The 17,299-nt window shown below is 56.1% G+C and overlaps 1 protein-coding gene across 1 annotated transcript in view; it reads left to right on the top strand.

Annotated features, from left to right (window-relative positions):
* Positions 1-16,392, top strand: part of Plxnd1 (plexin D1) — a 39,354-nt gene extending 22,962 nt beyond the window's left edge. The window contains exons 10-36 of the mRNA XM_013353013.2: positions 1,336-1,425; positions 1,611-1,704; positions 2,094-2,248; positions 2,730-2,881; positions 3,414-3,513; positions 3,596-3,735; positions 3,948-4,115; positions 4,197-4,287; positions 4,441-4,698; positions 4,792-4,941; positions 5,489-5,603; positions 7,157-7,264; positions 7,337-7,449; positions 8,042-8,146; positions 8,413-8,543; positions 8,745-8,943; positions 10,416-10,562; positions 10,692-10,848; positions 11,256-11,359; positions 11,437-11,500; positions 12,024-12,058; positions 12,275-12,379; positions 12,856-13,019; positions 13,760-13,907; positions 14,657-14,797; positions 15,116-15,190; positions 15,348-16,392. Coding sequence (XP_013208467.1) covers positions 1,336-1,425; positions 1,611-1,704; positions 2,094-2,248; positions 2,730-2,881; positions 3,414-3,513; positions 3,596-3,735; positions 3,948-4,115; positions 4,197-4,287; positions 4,441-4,698; positions 4,792-4,941; positions 5,489-5,603; positions 7,157-7,264; positions 7,337-7,449; positions 8,042-8,146; positions 8,413-8,543; positions 8,745-8,943; positions 10,416-10,562; positions 10,692-10,848; positions 11,256-11,359; positions 11,437-11,500; positions 12,024-12,058; positions 12,275-12,379; positions 12,856-13,019; positions 13,760-13,907; positions 14,657-14,797; positions 15,116-15,190; positions 15,348-15,464 — 3,426 coding nt within the window. The 3' untranslated portion in view covers positions 15,465-16,392. The remainder of the gene's footprint in view (positions 1-1,335; positions 1,426-1,610; positions 1,705-2,093; positions 2,249-2,729; positions 2,882-3,413; positions 3,514-3,595; positions 3,736-3,947; positions 4,116-4,196; positions 4,288-4,440; positions 4,699-4,791; positions 4,942-5,488; positions 5,604-7,156; positions 7,265-7,336; positions 7,450-8,041; positions 8,147-8,412; positions 8,544-8,744; positions 8,944-10,415; positions 10,563-10,691; positions 10,849-11,255; positions 11,360-11,436; positions 11,501-12,023; positions 12,059-12,274; positions 12,380-12,855; positions 13,020-13,759; positions 13,908-14,656; positions 14,798-15,115; positions 15,191-15,347) is intronic.
* Positions 16,393-17,299: the final 907 nt, after the last annotated feature.

Here is a 17,299-nt window from a genome sequence, read left to right as displayed (position 1 = left end):
TGGGGAGGCCTACTGTGCCAGGGCCTGGTGGGTCACAGGAGCAGGGTGGGGAGACTGTAGCACCAATTCGGCCCTGGCTGATTCTCTCCAGCTGTGTGGCTCTTGGCGCATTTACTGCTTTTACCAGTCACAGGACTCCCCAGCTCCTTGCCTGACGATGCTTCTAGAGCGGCTGGAGGCCTGGACGCTGGGCAGCACTGCTACAGACTACTCAGCCATGTCCTCTGGGAGGGGACCCAGTTGCGATTCTGCACACTGGGAATAGACCAACATTTGGCCCTGTCAGCAGCTTCTTTCCTGTGTTAGCTTCCGGCTAGGACCCCAGGAAGAAGAGGTTGTCCTGCTTTTTTCTCAGGGAGTCCTATCTGCCAACAGTAGAAACATAAACAGGAAGTCCTGGCACATGGCTCTGGGGTCTTGGTCTGTTGTCACCCAGCAAATATTTATTGACACTGCTCCAGAGGGAGCAGGTTGAGACTGAGGAATTGGACCCTGCTTCATGTGTTAGCATTTATTGCACACTTCCTGCATACCACCCATAGCAGAGCACACATTAGACACCTGTATACATAAGCCACTAAAACATAGGGTCTGTACTTTGCCCAGAAGACCTATTCACATAATATACAGTTAAGAAAACCAAGGCTCAGAGAAGCAGATCAACCGCATGAGGCCACATAAGGAATAAGCAAAGGCGGGATTTAAAGCTAGGCACATGGGAGGTTGGGCCTGAGCTTTCCACAACTTCTGCTGCTTGTAAGGGTGTGTAAAGGACCTTAAGGTCAGCTAGGACCTTCCTGGTAGGTAAGGAGACATGTGGAAACAGAACACTTGCAGGCTTTGGGAGCAGAACAGGTCCCTCAGTGTGCATCCCCTTGCTGTTGAGGGCAGGGTTGTGTATGGGGTGTCCTGATCCAAGGGGGCCTAGGGGAACCAGGGTCTCTGCAGCTGGAATTTGGACACTGGTGATTCTCACTGATGGCAAGGAAGAGACCAGCCCATGCAGAAGCCCTGGCACATGCCACCCAGAGATTGACGGGGTGTCTAGGGTTTAGCTTTGCAGGGCAGAGACCAGAGACTCAGTCTAAGGGGCAGACAAGGTCTCCTGGAGCTAGGGCGTCAGGAACTGGTTTAGGACACTGGAGGTGACAGGGAGACTGTCAGTGTCATAGGCCAGAGTCCTCAGTGTCTGCAGCCCCTGACTTGATGACCAGGGAGGAGATTCTGGGGGCAAAAGGCTGGTGGAGTCCCTAGCCCTCCTGTCAGGGTGGCAGCTGCCATGTTCTGAGAGGTCTGAGGGATGGGTGCTGTAAAGCCTCTGCCCTCTGTCTGTAGGGTACCTCCCTGGAGTGCAGCTTTGGCCTGGAAGAGAGCTTCGAGGCTGTGTGGATAAATGACTCGCTGGTACGCTGCAACCAAGTGGTGGTAAGTGGCAGGAGCCCAGCAGGGCACAGAAGAGACCCGCTCGGCCTCCTTTTTTCCTCTTTCTACATGCCTCTGCTTTTTGGTTCCCCCCCCCCTTCCCCTGCCCTGGTCCATCTTGGTGACACCGTTGCCCCCACAGGAGACCCAGACCCCACCCTTGCCTTTCATACTTCCTCATTTTGCAGCTGCACACGACCCAGAAGAGCCAGGTGTTTCCACTTAGCCTGAAGCTGAAGGGGCCACCAGACAGATTCCTAGATAGCCCTAACCCCATGACAGGTGAGTGTCCCCCCATCCCACTGGTCATTGGAGGCGTCCAGCTTTGGGGGTTCCCCTGGGCGGCCACAAACTTTATAGCCCATAAGTGCCCAAACATCCACTGAGACCCTTGAGCTAGCCGTTCTGCAGTAGCCAGTCTTAGACCAGAGGCCATGTCACCTCCAGGCCCTTATTTCCCTCTCTGAGCCCTGTTTTCCTGTGTCTAGTGAGGCTACAAGCCTTTACTGAAAGACTGACCAGGCATCAGTGAGCCCCTTGAAGAGAAGCACTGTTGATGAAACTGGGGGCTGGACACAGGGCTGCACAGTTAGAAGCTGGCCAAGAACTTTAAGGGTGCTGACCCCGGAGTTGCCTCGCTTCAGGCTGACCGTGCTGTCCTGTGTCCACAGTTGTGGTCTACAATTGTGCTATGGGCAGCCCTGACTGTTCCCAGTGCCTGGGCCGTGAGGACCTGGGTCACCTCTGTGTTTGGAATGATGGCTGTCGCCTGAGAGGGCCCCTGCGGCCACTCCCCGGCACCTGCCCAGCCCCTGAGATACGAGCGGTAAGCACACGCCATGCCAGGCATTGCTGACACGCATAGCACTCTTGACTCATAGGTCACCTCCTGCGGCTACTGTTTTAATAGGGGACGGTCACTGGGAGGTGGGAGGTGGGGCCTTTGACCATTGACTTTTCACAGAAACCCAGGAACCCATCCTGGTGGCAGTCGAGATTTCCAGGAACTCACCAGCCTGATTTAGTTAAGAAAAATCTCAGGGAATGATTTTGACTAGGCCACCCCTAGACCAATGAGCATCTGGCTTAGAAGTGGTCAGGAATGGCCACCAAGAGCCACATGGCGTCTTCAGGCTCCCATAGGACGCATGCAGCCCATCCACCAGTTGTCCCAGCCCTCTGAGACAACCTGAGACAACCCTCTGAGGCTCCCTGTCCTCTGCTGGGTCTGTGACCTCTTGTGGGCACATATGACAGTCAGAGGGACACCGGGCCTCAGACCCTCACTTGCCATGGTTCCCCGGCAGATCGAGCCTCTGAGTGGCCCCTTGGACGGCGGGACTTTGCTGACCATCCGCGGCAGGAACCTGGGCCGCAGGTTCAGTGATGTGGCCCACGGTGTGTGGATTGGCAGTGTACCCTGTGAACCCCTGGCTGACAGATACACAGTTTCAGAGGAGTGAGTGTCAGGCATGCCAACCTAACCCTCACCCCGCCCCCACAATGGCACATTGCAATGACTAGATCTCCCACTGTCTCTGCCTGGGCCACTCCTCTATCCTGCCAGCACTCTGGTGCCTCTTCTGGGAAGCCCTCTGGGCTTTCCCTGCCTCGTCAGTCTTGCTCTGATGAGAGCTACTTAATACTAGTAAAGTTTGGGGGGCTCTGATGGGGTATAAAGATCAGGGTGCAGCTGGGCCCAAAGGCCTCTGGGGACTTCTGCAAGCAGGAAATTAGCGAGACTTCCTGTTGGAAGGCTCTGACCCAGGCTTGCCGAGAATGGCAACAGGTGGCTAACCCAGACTAGCTGGGCAAACTGCCTGGTGTGGGGGAAACAGTGGAGTGGTGTGTCCCCGCTTGGCCAACCCTAGGGTGATTATTGCCCATGGGGAACACTGTTGGGTGGGCATTCTGGCTTGAGTGGGAGGCAGGCCCCATGGGCAGACATAGGTACTGGCTCACCTTCCGCCCACATGCCTGCCTGTCCTCAGGATCGTGTGTGCCACAGGGCCCGCACCAGGGGTCTTCTCAGACGTGGTAACCGTGAACGCCTCCAAGGAGGGCAGGTCGCGGGAGCACTTCTCCTATGTGGTAAGTAGGCAACCACCACCTGCCATCCAGCTCGCTCCCCACAAGCCTGCGGCTAGAGCCTGACCCCTTTGCTTCTCTCCAGCTACCCGTGGTCCACTCCCTGGAGCCTGCCCTGGGTCCAAAGGCAGGGGGCACCAGGATCACTATTCACGGCAGTGACCTCCATGTAGGCTCTATGCTCCAGGTCCTGGTGAATGACACAGACCCCTGCACGGACCTTACGTAAGCCATGCCCACAGTCTGGCAGCTGGGAGGTGGGTGACCCCGTCCATAGGTATCACTCAGGTATGCCTAGCTTTTTCCCCTCTTGGCTTGGAGTGGATGTGGGAAGGAGAAACTGGGCAGAAGTGACAGAAGACGAGGCCAGGGCACGTGCAGTGGGTGAGCAACTGGAAAGGGCCACACTTATGTCATCCGCTCGTCACTCCCCATAGGCGCACGGCCACCAGCATCACCTGCACTGTGCCTCGGGGGACCCTGCCCACTCTAGTGCCTGTGTGTGTGCGCTTTGAGAGCCGGGGCTGCGTGCATGGAAACCTTACCTTCTGGTACATGCAGAACCCAGTCATCACTGCCATCCGGCCGGGCCGCAGCCCTGTCAGGTGAGATCCAGACCCACCCATGCCCACTCTGTCTCACTGTCCGGGCTGCGGGGAGCCTGACAAGTCTTGCTGTCCCCTCAGCGGTGGCAGGACCATCACTGTGGCTGGCGAGCGCTTCCACATGGTACAGAACGTATCAATGGCAGTACACCACATCGGCCGGGAGCCCACGGTGAGGGGGCAGGGTAGATAGGGGTGAGGGGCTGGGACCCGAGGTCGTCCCGTGCAGCCAGTTTATGTCTGTTCCTCTTGACCTCTCTATCTCCCCCCCCACACTTTACCCTCATCCTTCAATTTTCCACCCTCGTGGGTTCATCCCACCCAGTTCTGCAAGGTTCTCAACTCCACACTCATCACCTGCCCATCTCCTGGAGCCCTGAGCAATGCTTCAGCTCCCGTAGACTTTTTCATCAATGGCCGGACGTACACAGACGAAGCGGCCGAGGAGCTGCTGGACCCTGCAGAGGCACAGAGGGGCAGCCGGTTCCGTCTGGACTACCTCCCCAATCCACAGTTCTCCACAGCCAAGAGGGAGAAGTGGATCAAGCATCACCCAGGGGAGCCGCTCACCCTAGTCATCCATGTGAGCACCTGGCTGGGAGGCTGGGTAATGGGAGCTGGGGGCAGCTGACCTGGGAACCCCACCCCCATCCCAGCATCCCATGTATACCCACAGAAGGAGCAAGACAGCCTAGGGCTCGAGAGCCATGAGTACCACATCAAGATTGGCCAGGTGTCCTGCGACATCCAGATCGTCTCAGACAGAGTCATCCACTGCTCAGTCAATGAGTCTCTGGGCACAGCTGAGGGACAGCTGCCCATCACAGTGAGTGGGCGGGGCTCTGGAGGTGGGCAGGCCTGGCTTCTGGGTACAGAGGTCACTGAGTATTTTCATACCCAGTAACTTAGGTCTCCGCAAAGCAGAGCTTTATACCCTGACTTGACAGATGGAGAAACTGAGACCCAAGTCATTAGTTGGCACCAGAAGCCATTAAAAAGTTGCTCCTGCCTGTTTTGGTGTCCCACCTAGAGTGTGTCCTGCCCACAGCCTGTCACCGTGTAGCATCATGGAGTAGAGCAGAGACAGTCTGGAGGGGTGGGACGGGCGGGACGGGGCAGGGGTGGCTTTTAGGTATTGCTGTACTGCGTCTGTCTACCTCCTGCTGAGTTACCCCTCACTTGTTTCCAAGACGACAGCCAGACTCCATGAGCTTCCCTGTGACCTCTCCTAGGCTGTTGTCATCACAGCCCTGTGTTGATTTGGCCTCTCTGCCAAACGCTGGATCTCAGTTTAATCAGGAGGTCACACAGCTAATGAGAAGAGCTGAGGCACAGCTCTGGCAAAGCCTGATGTGCCACCCCACTGTGCACAGATCCAGGTGGGGAACTTCAACCAGACCATCGCCACACTGCAGCTGGGGGGCAGCGAGACGGCCATCGTCGTGTCCATTGTCATCTGCAGTGTCCTGTTGCTGCTCTCTGTGGTTGGTAAGTCTCCTACGCGTGAGAGAGTCGGGAGGGCATCTGTGAATCCCTGAGAGTGGGTAAGGAGTGGGCACAATTAGAAGGTGGCAGATATTGGTCAGACTTTCTGTACTCAGATCGTAATTGGCTTTGGATACAAGGCAGAGGAATTTGGAGGCTGTTGCAGAGAGGTTGCTCAGGGGAAATGATCCTGTGTGTTAAAGCAATGTGTGCAACATGGCAGAGAGAGCAGAGCCTCTGTACTGCTGGGTGGGGGGACAAAGGTACACTTCCCTTGGGAAATGGCCTGTCAGTTCCTAACAGCTGGCCCAGTAATCTACACTTGATACCTACCCAAGAGCAAGGAAAACATGCCCACATAAAATCTTATACGCAGATGTCCTTAGCAATATTACTTATAATAATTAAGAGGTCACAACAGCCCAATGGCCATCTAATGCTAAGTGTGTAATAAAATGTGGTATATCCATACAATGGAGTTGTCAGCCATAAAAAGGAATATTCCACAGCATAGATGGGCCTTGAAAACAAGGACAATGAAAAAAATAGACATAAGAGGCTACATATTGCCCAACTGTTCACTTGAAGGAGACAGAACAGGCAAATCCATAGAGACAGAATGATTAGTGGCTATCTGGGAGAGGGGGGAAGTGGGGAGAAATACTTACAGGGTAAGGGTCTCCCTTGGACAGTGAGAATATTCTAAAATTGGGTAACTCTGATGGTCATGTGACACGTGGTTAGGCTCAGACACCCTGGTGTGTAAACGGATGGGTTACACAGTCTGTGTGTGCATTTGGAGGCCAGAGGTGGGGTACCTCAGTCGCTGTCCTCTAGATTTGGAGACAGGATCTCTCACTGGGACCTGGAGCTCACTGACTTCACCTGGCTTGCAGGCCAGCGAGCCCCAGGCATCCACCTTTCTCTTCTCTGCCTTCCCAGCACCCAAATGTCTGGCTCATGCCGCCATGCCCTACTTTTTATATGAGTTCTGGGGATCAGTCCCGGGTTCTCATATATTTGCACAAGTTTTTTTGCCAAGATTTTTTTTTGCCATCACTTGTGCAAATAGTAATAGTGATATAAATTACTCTATCCAATATAAGAAAGTATCAGGAAAAGCAAGAAGATAAATACTAGATATATTGTTCCTAAAAATACTACCCATAATACTTCTCTATATACCAATGGATACGCCATGCCTCACAGGACAGGCAGGTACTGTGTACTGATTTGAAAAGTTGAACTCCCAAGGCACATTGGGGCAGAAGAAACAAATTGCCCATAATTTTTCTGCTCAGAGAAAAGCCCTGGTGACTGCACTTTGGCACATTTCTCGTTCTAAGAAAAGTCATCAAGGGTTGTCCAGCCCTGAGTTGTCAGGGGAGGGACAAAGGGCAGAGGGACTGAGGACGATACCTGCTTGCTCCTGCCCAGAGACACTGAGGCCTGTGGGTAGACCCTGTCCTTCCAGGCTCACAGCCTGCCTTAGCAGGTTCCTGTTGACACCTTTTCATGGGCCCTGGGGACCTGAGCCGCCCCTCTGCTGTCCACAGCCCTGTTCGTCTTCTGCACCAAGAGCCGCCGTGCCGAGCGCTACTGGCAGAAGACGCTGCTGCAGATGGAAGAGATGGAGTCTCAGATCCGCGAGGAGATTCGCAAAGGTGGGTAGCGGGGTCAGGTGGCGCTGCACCTGACTGGGCAGGATCACTCACAGCTGCTGGTCTGTCTCACAGGCTTTGCAGAGCTGCAGACAGACATGACGGATCTCACCAAGGAGCTGAACCGCAGCCAGGGCATCCCCTTCTTGGAATACAAGCACTTTGTGACTCGTACCTTCTTCCCCAAGGTACACACCCTCCAACGTGCGTTGGTCATCACGGGGAGTTTGAATCGAGGCACCTTTGTGGGGCCTGCACTCCTGCCCATAGCCACCCGGGTTCCTTTTCTTTCCCTGCTTTCCTCATGTTTAGCTTTCTATATGGAAGACTGCTGTCATGTCCCCCTGTTGACTTCCCCATCATCCCCACACTGAGGGAACTGAGTAGGGAAAAAAAGGACTCTCCCAGGTCCTGGCCAGATGTCCCGGCCTCCACGTGCCCGTTTCCTCTTGATGGTCCAGGGTCCATGGGCTTACTGCCCCCTGTGCAATAAATAGTCCAAGGGAACACCTGGCTCCACCATTTCAGGAACCCCTCCCCCCAGCTTTTCCCAACCATAGAGCATAGCAGCCTGCCTGCCTCCATCTCCCCCACTGCACGACTCAGTGACTTTGGTTTGCCCCTGAGCCTCCGGTCCCTTGCTGTGCTACACAGTGATTTGTGCCCCTCTAGGGAGCCCGGGTCCCTTGGCTACCATGTGGCCCTGCCACTCTCCCCCATGTGTGGGTGACCCAGGTGCCTGCCAGGCTGCCTTGCTAAAGCCCTGGCTTCTCTCCGCAGTGTTCTTCCCTCTATGAAGAGCGGTATGTGCTACCCTCGCAGACCCTCAACTCCCAGGGCAACACCCCGCCACAGGAAACCCACCCGCTGCTGGGAGAGTGGAACGTGAGTGCCCGGCCCCAAGGGCTTGCACCCAATGATCCAAATCATTAGAAGGTAGACAGTCCTCCCTTCTGAGAGGCATTCAGGCATCTGTTCAGGGGTACTGGTCCCTGAGGCCAGACAGAGAGCCTGGGCGTATGATCTCATGCCACCTACTGCTTACACAGGAAAGTGGCACAGAGAGGGCATGTTGGGTTCCCTACAGCCATCGTTGCCCCTCTGGGGCCTCCTGGGATGCAGAGCACCAGTTTTTCCTTCCATGTCCACAGATCCCGGAACACTGTCGGCCCAGCATGGAGGAGGGGATCAGCTTGTTCTCCTCGCTGCTCAACAACAAGCACTTCCTTATCATCTTTGTCCACGCCCTGGAGCAGCAGAAGGACTTTGCTGTGCGGGACAGGTGAGGGAGGCTATGGGAGATGCAGGGACATGGGTCCCACATCCCTGGAGCAGCTGTCACCCCTGTCACCCACTGAAAATCAAGTCGCAGGCCCTGAGATTCCCAGGAGTTCCTCATTGCTTTGCAATCTGTGGGAGCCTCCACCGAGGGCCACCTGGGTCCAGCAAGGAGGTGGCTCGGCCTTACACTCCGTGCCTCCAGGTGCAGCCTGGCGTCGCTGCTGACCATTGCACTGCACGGCAAGCTGGAGTACTACACCAGCATCATGAAGGAGCTGCTGGTGGACCTCATCGATGCCTCGGCGGCCAAGAACCCCAAGCTCATGCTGCGGCGCACCGAGTCAGTGGTAGAGAAGATGCTTACCAACTGGATGTCCATCTGCATGTATGGCTGCCTGAGGGTAAGCCCACTCCACCCTCCCATACACCCCCACCCTGAAGCTCCGCCCCTGCAGGCAAACCTAACTTCATTAAGGTGGTGGGGTGGATGCCTTTTCAACGGGACCCCTTTGGGCAGGTGGGGAAATGGAAGCTTGGAGAAGATCTGGCTGGCTAGCTTGCTCCAAGAGCACATAGCATTCTCAGGCAGACAGAGGCTGGTAGGTCTTCTTGTCCCTTAGCCTTAGTCCTCAAGCCCTCCTTGGGGAGCAGTATTTGGAGGAGTTCAGGCCCCTGCATTCCCGAGACTTCCTCTCCTTAGGGAAGAGGGGGGACACAGAAGCAAAACTTTTAAGTATTGAGCAGCTGCCGTAGAGCAGAGCTTAGTCAGTCTGAAAGATGACTGTTTGGAAAAGCCAGGAGGGTTTCCTGAAGCAGGTGACTCACCCTGAGCCCTGAGGGCTCAGTGGGAAGGGGTCAAGGCCAAGTGAGTAGCCCAGGGCCAAGATCAGGAGAGGAAGCTTTAGGGTGCCAGGGCTTCTCTCTGGAGTTAGGACATCACAAAGAACAACCCGAGGGCCTGCCCCAGGATCCAACTACCCTGTGGTGGCAAAGGTCCAAGGGTCACCTAGGCATCCTTCAAGAAAGGCAAAGGCCTGGACAGGACCCAGAACCAGAACCTTAACTGTTCTGGGCTTATAACTGGTCGCTGGAACAACCTAGCTGTGTGGTTCTAGGCAAGTTATTACCCTCTCTGGACTTTAGTTTCGTTTTGTCAAATGAGAGGCCCCAGCCTAGGAGCCCTGTGGATCATCCTGGGACAGTTAGAGAGTAGAAGGGAAATGGGGACCCTAGGAGAGAAGACACATTCAGAGCCACTGCGGGTGACCTTCGCCTGGCTTCCCCCGTCAGATGACGGGGTGCTGGTGACTCCCAGGCCAAACCACTACAGCAGGAAGCAGGGCTGGCAGCTGCCTTGGCACTGCCGCCAAAGCAGTCTGGTACTGTGACAAACTCATTTTCCCTCCAAGCCTATTCACCATGGCGAAGGTCAGCTTGAGGCTGCGGTGGTGGTGATGGTGGTGGTGGTAGGAGGTCAGATGTGAAACCTGACTGGGCTGACACTCCCTAGAAGCATCCATCTTGGGTTTCCCCCGAGGCTTCTTCTGGGTCCTGGGTCCACTCAGCCGTACTTGAGCACATTCCAGCTTTGTAGGAAGACTCAGGCATAGGAGTCCAGAGTTCAAGTTTTACTTCTGCCTTCTGTGCGGCGCTGGACAGGGTGTTTGCCCTCTCTGAGCCTCAGTGAGGATGGCTGGTCCCTGGATGTGTGGCTAGGATGCAGGGGAGACACTCCGGAGAGGGTGTGGGTGTCGACATCCACCTGAGAGGGGACGGGGAGTATGTGGCACACTTGCGGACCAGAGCTTAGAGCCTGGAACACAGAGGAGATAGCGGTGCGATGAGTCCTGACCCTCAACCCTCACGCTTACAGGAGACAGTGGGTGAGCCCTTCTTCCTGCTGCTGTGCGCCATCAAGCAGCAGATCAACAAAGGCTCCATCGACGCCATCACAGGCAAAGCCCGCTACACGCTCAATGAAGAGTGGCTGCTGAGGGAGAACATCGAGGCCAAGCCCCGGGTGAGCCAGGGCCAGGGCCAGGGCCAGGGCACTGGTCCGCTAATGGGTGGGTGTTCTTAGCTGGGCTCTCCTGGTCACCAGACCTGATGATGACGATGGTCCTTTGCCGCCGCCCCCTCTCTCGTGCAGAACCTGAACGTGTCCTTCCAGGGCTGTGGTATGGATTCTCTGAGCGTGCGGGCCATGGACACTGACACCCTGACGCAGGTGAAGGAGAAGATCCTGGAAGCCTTCTGCAAGAATGTACCCTACTCGCAGTGGCCGCGGGCGGAGGACGTGGACCTCGGTGGGCAAGGGCAGGCGCCGTGCCTGGCTGCTGGCCACTGCAGCCTCTTTCCCCGTGTTAGTCGAGGCCCTGGAGTTCCCCTTAAGGAAGAATTTTTTGTTCTGCAGCTGTGGGCAACAGCAAGGGAGTGATCAAGAAACGCTCCTCGAAGAGGGCTTGGGGGGCTGGGATCTGAAGGATGTGTAGGAGTCACAGACCACTTACAAGAAACCATTCCTAAAAGTTCACACTGCACCAGGCCCTGCCTGGGCTCTAACTCTGGACAGTTAGGGTCAACAGCTGGGCTCCCAAAGGGGTGTGGCCTGCTTTGATTCCAGAAGGAGAAGGGGAGGCTTCTGTGGCCCAGGCTAATGGCTGCCCCTGGGGCCACCCACTTCCCTAGCCCTGACGTCCCTTTTCTCCTCCAGAATGGTTTGCCTCGAGCACACAGAGCTATGTCCTGCGGGACCTGGATGACACCTCAGTGGTGGAGGATGGCCGCAAGAAACTGAACACGCTGGCCCACTACAAGGTGCCCAACCTGACCAAGCCACCCCGCCCCCTCTCCTCTCTGACCTCTGACCTCTGACCTCACCTCTCCTCTGTCAGATTCCCGAGGGTGCCTCCCTAGCCATGAGCCTCACAGACAAGAAGGACAACACCCTGGGCCGAGGTAGGGCTTGGAGCTGGGGAAGGGATCCAGGCGGGTGTAAGGGAGGTACCTTCCTGGGATCCTTCTGAGCGGTGCTGGGGGAACTGAGGCTTGCAGGGGGTGGGGGAGCTTCACTTCCATGCTGTATCAAAGCTGATTGCTTCCAGCAGCTAGAGCAAAGCCCCAGGAGGCCCCAACCGTGCCCAGGTCCAAGCTGGCTGCTGTGGCCCTTTGCTTCCAGGCCACGTCCTCACATGCCCCAGGCCCAGATCCTGGGGAGGGGGGTTCCCTCCCCATGAGGTGAAAAAGTCAGATCTTGGCTCTCCATCTCTCTACAACTTGTTCTCTGGGCCTCTCTCTCTCTCTCTCTCTCTCTCTCTCTCTCTCTCTCTCTCTCTCTCTCTCTCTCTCTCTCTCTCTCTCTCTCTCTCTCTCTCTCTCTCTCTCTCTCTCTCCCCCTCCCTCCCTCTTCTTCTCTTCCCCCACCCACTCGGGTTGCCCTCCCCTCCCCCTCATTTGTTTATTGTGTGTTTCCCTTTTGCAGTAAAAGACTTGGACACAGAAAAGTATTTCCATTTGGTGAGTGCCCGGCCTCAGACCCTGGGGAGCTGGCTCTGCTGGGCGTGGCTTTGGCTTAATGCCTCCTGGAGCCTCCAGGAAAGTGCTCCTAGGCCCTGGGAAAAGCCAGAGTGGGTGAGGGAATGGGTGGGCCCAGGGGCTGGGATCACAGGTCAGACTCCATGGGAGGATTGAGGCGGGTGCCTGGGAAGGGTACCAACCCTGCCCACCTTGCAGGTGCTGCCCACAGATGAGCTGGTAGAGCCCAAGAAGTCCCACCGGCAGAGCCACCGCAAGAAGGTGTTGCCGGAGATCTACCTGACCCGCCTGCTCTCTACCAAGGTGGGCTCCACCTCAGTCTCCACCCCTGTAGGGGCTTGAAGGGGGCCCTGTGCTCCAAGAAGTCTGTGTATTCTTTCTGCCACCCAGTAGCAAAGGACCCAGGGGCACTTTCATATCCTCAGGTCGAAAGACTCAGGCCAGCACCCAGAGCCCACATCCTGACCCCGTCCCCATGCCTCAGGGTCTTGATGAGCACTCCCACTCCTCCAAGAAAGTGTCATGGACAAAACACAGTCAAGACTCTTGAGGCTGGGGGTGGGGTGGCTGGAGAGATGGCTCAGCAGTTAAGAGCACTGACTGCTCTTCCAGAGGACACAGGTTCAATTCCCAGCACCCACATGGCAGCTCACACCTGTCTGTAACTCCAGTTCCAGGGGATCTGACACCTTTACAGACATATTGGCAGGCAAAACACCAATGCACATAAAATAAAAAGATGCTCTGAGGTTGGGCTAATGCCCACGTGTTCCCTGCAGGGCACACTGCAGAAGTTCCTGGATGACCTGTTCAAAGCTATCCTGAGCATCCGCGAGGACAAGCCCCCCCTGGCCGTCAAGTACTTCTTCGACTTCCTGGAGGAGCAGGCTGAGAAGAGAGGCATCTCTGACCCTGACACCTTGCACATCTGGAAGACCAACAGGTGGCGGCCTTGGGGTGGGGCGCAGATGATGTGATGGCATCGGGTTAGGCAGGGCACCAAGAAGCAGAGTCTGGCTTGGGTGAGAGACTTAGCTCTCTGTGCTGCAGTTTTCCCCTGTAAAACCAGCAAGCATCCTATGTGCTCGCCCTTGCCTCCCTCTCTGCATGCCCCATCATACCGAGGGAAGCCAAGGCCCTTAGAGCAGCAGCCATCCAGGCCCAAGGTCACACAGCCTGGGGAATGGCAGTATACACGCAGCTCTGACTCATACACCCAGTTCGTAGCTTCCTCTGAGGCCCATCTTAGCTTTTTTTGGGGGGGTCACATACCCCACCAAGAAGGACCCAAAACTCTTAGCCTGACCCTCAGAGAAATGCCGGTGCAACTTTAGTTGCTGTTTTCTCCCTGCTCAGGGGAGCAGGCACCCCAGGCTCTGCAGGACTGAGAAGGAGGTTGTCCCCAACCCCCTCTGGCCTCCTGAGGACAGTCAGCCCTGCCTTCTGCGTGCAAGGCCGAGTGGGGGAGGAGTCTGGACTCAGGCCGCAGGGTGGGGGCTTCTAATGAGAACCAGGAGTCTAGCTTGCTAGCGAGGGGAGGGAGGCTCTTTGGGATGAGGGTTGTCTCTAGCTGGCAGAGGAAGGGCGAGGTGCCCAGAAGCTGCAGGGACTATAAGAATCAGCATTGTTGACCTCCAAAACCCCCCACTGAGCTTTTACACCCCCATTATCCCTGCCCCACAGCCTTCCCCTCCGCTTCTGGGTGAACATCTTAAAAAACCCCCAGTTTGTCTTCGACATAGAGAAGACAGACCACATCGATGCCTGCCTGTCTGTCATAGCGCAGGCCTTCATCGATGCTTGCTCCATCTCTGACCTCCAGCTAGGCAAGGTTAGTTACTCGGGCTACTCCTGAGGAGGGAAAGGGGCTTGCCTGAATCTGAATCATTTAAGGTGGGCAGGGAGTGGGTGGCAGACCAGAGGGAGCCCCAGAGGCACCTACCAATGGCAGAGGGAATGCTGGTTCAGAAAGCAGAAGCCACAAGGCCTTCTGGGAAGAGAGGTGACCTGGCTTAGGTAGCCCAGGACTCTGAGGCCCTGAGCACCCATGGGATTGCAGAGCTAGGCTGGCACTGTGGGGTGAAGGCAGGGCCCTGTCTCTAGCCCAACAGTCTGAGCCCACAAGGGAAAGGAAATGTCACCACTTCACACATGCATCCCGTGACAACAAAGAGCTGCCAGCATACTTAGCACATGGCGCTTTTGGGGTGTTGGAAGTGCAGGGTGGGAAGCATTCCCGCAGCCGGGAACCAGCTTCCAGCCATCTCAGCCACCAATCCCCTCACCCTAATAAGGGTGTAAACAAGACAGGCTGCGGGCTGTGTGCAGCAGAGGGTTGCTGGCCCACAGCCCAGAGCTCTTCCCATTAACTGAAAGTCCCTCTGTGGGTCACCAGCCCGACAGCCCCCAGCATAGTGGGCCAAGGCCTTTGTGCAAGAGACGGGGAGGGCCAGAGTCGTCCCTGGTCCAAAGTGTGACTGAGTGAGGGTTACTTAACCATGGTCAAGGACCCACTAAGGCCCTCTAGGTGGCAGTGGGGACAAGTCCAGCCACCCAGCTGCTGTGGTCTTCCCTGCCCAGGACTCTCCCACCAACAAGCTCCTGTACGCAAAGGAGATCCCCGAATACAGGAAGATCGTGCAGCGCTATTACAAACAGATCCAGGACATGACTCCTCTCAGCGAACAGGAAATGAATGCACACCTGGCCGAGGAGTCTCGGGTAGGTGGCCTGTGGGGCCTAGGCAAGGAGGTAGTAGCAGTGGGGCAGATTAGGGCAGGAGACACGGTAAGAATTTTGGGGCAGCCTCAGTTTCTCTCCTTTGCCTACACCTCCATCAACATATTTTTCCCGAAGTCCAAGGATGGAGTGGCGTGCCCTTCAGAAGATGTGGGAAGGTTGGAATTTTGGGTCCAGGAAACCAATGTGTTCCTGGGTTGGAGGGGCCTGAATTAGTCCGATCGGACTGTGGGAAGTAAGCCAGCTGGGTCCTAACCCGGAGGGTCAAGTCTCCCCTTCCTCCTCGCCCCACCTTTACAGAAATACCAGAATGAGTTCAATACAAACGTGGCCATGGCTGAGATCTATAAATACGCTAAGAGGTATCGCCCACAGGTGAGTTCCCCCGCCCAAGATCGGCCTAAACTTCGGCCCATAAAAACGAACTTCCCCCTTTAGATTCATCTGGGGTGTTGGCATTTTGATGAGGTCACCGGTGAGTGCCCTCTCAAGATCGAAGGCATGGTACAACTGACCCTCTGCTTCCCCTCAGATCATGGCTGCCCTGGAGGCCAACCCCACTGCCCGCAGGACCCAGCTACAGCACAAGTTTGAGCAGGTGGTGGCTCTGATGGAGAACAATATCTATGAGTGTTACAGCGAGGCCTGAGGCAGAAGAGTGACCAGGAGCTACTGCCAGGGAGACGGTGCGCAGGCCACTTGGGCCTCCGTTTGGTCTCTTCCCCCCTCCTCTTAACTTGGGCAGGGAACTGACAAAGAGGAGCCTGCTGGGGTAGGAGGGAGGACACAGAGCTCTCAGCCTCGTCCCCTGGGGCATCTCTGTCCCCTCCACCTGCCCGAGACCTGGCTCTAGGACAAGGGCTTTGAGCATCGCTGCCAGTCCCCGAGAAGGCTTTCCAGCCAACCAGGACAGCCTGGACCGCGCCTGCCTGCTCGCTCTGTCCCAGGCTGCTCAGCACACATTGGGAGAGGTGGCCAGATCCCAGAACACTACCTCATCCACCCGGCAGAGGGGACCCTGCAGTTTCTGCTTCAGCCCCCGAATTGTCTGTGTCCCTCCCCCAGAGGGGGCCCTGGCCGCCAACAGCTCCAAGCAGGGTCAGATTTTTTGTTATTGTTGTTCCATCGGCCAGCGGCAGCAGGGGCAGTGCCCATTGCCCACAGAATGGTGGAGAGAAGGAGACAGGTTTGGGGGTTCCTGGTCCCCCAGAAAGGGGAAGGTCGAGGATGCGGGACTGTAGCTGGACTACCCAATCTTCCTGGAAGTGTTTCTAAAGAGCACCACTTTTTCGTTTTGTTTTGTTTTTTAAATCTTTTATATATTAAAAAAAAAGAAAACTTATCGCTCACCAACTGTGAATAGCTGCTGCTTGTGCAGAAGACCCACGGGTCCCCAGGGGCTCCCGGTGCGACACTGGAAACCACTGCTCCAGGAGACAGAAAGTACTCTCTGTCCCCAGCACAGGCCACCCTCCATAGCCACTGGGACTGGCTCAGAGCCTGAGGAGGCTGGGCTGGAGGGGAAGACTGGGACTCTCTGGAACATTCTTTATAATAAAAGCCTGCTGGGAAAACCTCCTATGGGCTTCAGCCTTTGTCCTAAGATGGCCGAGGGGGGAGATGGGCCTGTTTCTTCATCCCGTTCATGGCAGAGAGGAAGTGCAGAGCCTGGCCTCGCATCCTACTGTAGACATGACCTAAAGGCAGCCCTCTGCCCTCTGCCTGCTGGGAGTTTGAGGCTGTGCCCTCTATCCCCATGGACCGCCCTGCCACCCAGGAAAGGTCACCTCATGTACTTCCCATCTGTGCTAAGCTGAACATGGACCCCAGGGCCCTGAGCTGGCTTCAGCACACCCTCTCCACTGAGCCGCACGCACTCCCTACCTTGTCTTTATTCAAACCTAAGAGAAGCAGACATTTTGTCTTCATTTTGCAGACGTAGAAAGTGCCAAGCAGGTGAAAGGGTCTTCAGGGCTCACACAGCCAAGAAGGCCAAAGAGAAAAAAACATCTGGATCCCTTTCTCCTTGCCCCAACACCCTCCCTCTAGGCAAGTCTCTGCCTCCAAGTTTGAGGGGTTCCAAAATGACCACACCCACACCCCAAATCTCTCATCTGGTCTCCCTGAAGCCAACTGCCGCCTATACTCTTCCCACAGCAATTGGACCTGACCATCTAACCTGGGGTGACATACACTGACCCCCCTGGGGGCCCAGTGCCTCAGGGCTGAGCCAGTGAGATTCTCCCCAGAAGCAGGGTATGGCAGGGCCAGCCTGAGTAACGGCCATTGGCACAAGTATCCTTTCGAGAAGAAAAAGTCCCCAAGGTGCTCGCCAAGAGTTTCCTACCATAAGCCAATACCCAACCTAGAATTTACCAGCTCAAAAAAAGTGACAACCAGCCGGGCGGTGGTGGCGCATGCCTTTAATCCCAGCACTCGGGAGGCAGAGGCAGGCGAATCTCTGTGAGTTCGAGACCAGCCTGG

Source organism: Microtus ochrogaster, unplaced genomic scaffold (genome assembly GCF_000317375.1).
Source record: "Microtus ochrogaster isolate Prairie Vole_2 unplaced genomic scaffold, MicOch1.0 UNK1, whole genome shotgun sequence".
Classification (NCBI taxonomy): domain Eukaryota; kingdom Metazoa; phylum Chordata; class Mammalia; order Rodentia; family Cricetidae; genus Microtus; species Microtus ochrogaster.
The sequence above is the reverse complement of the archived record's forward strand: the minus strand, read 5'-3'. Positions and strand labels throughout refer to the sequence as shown.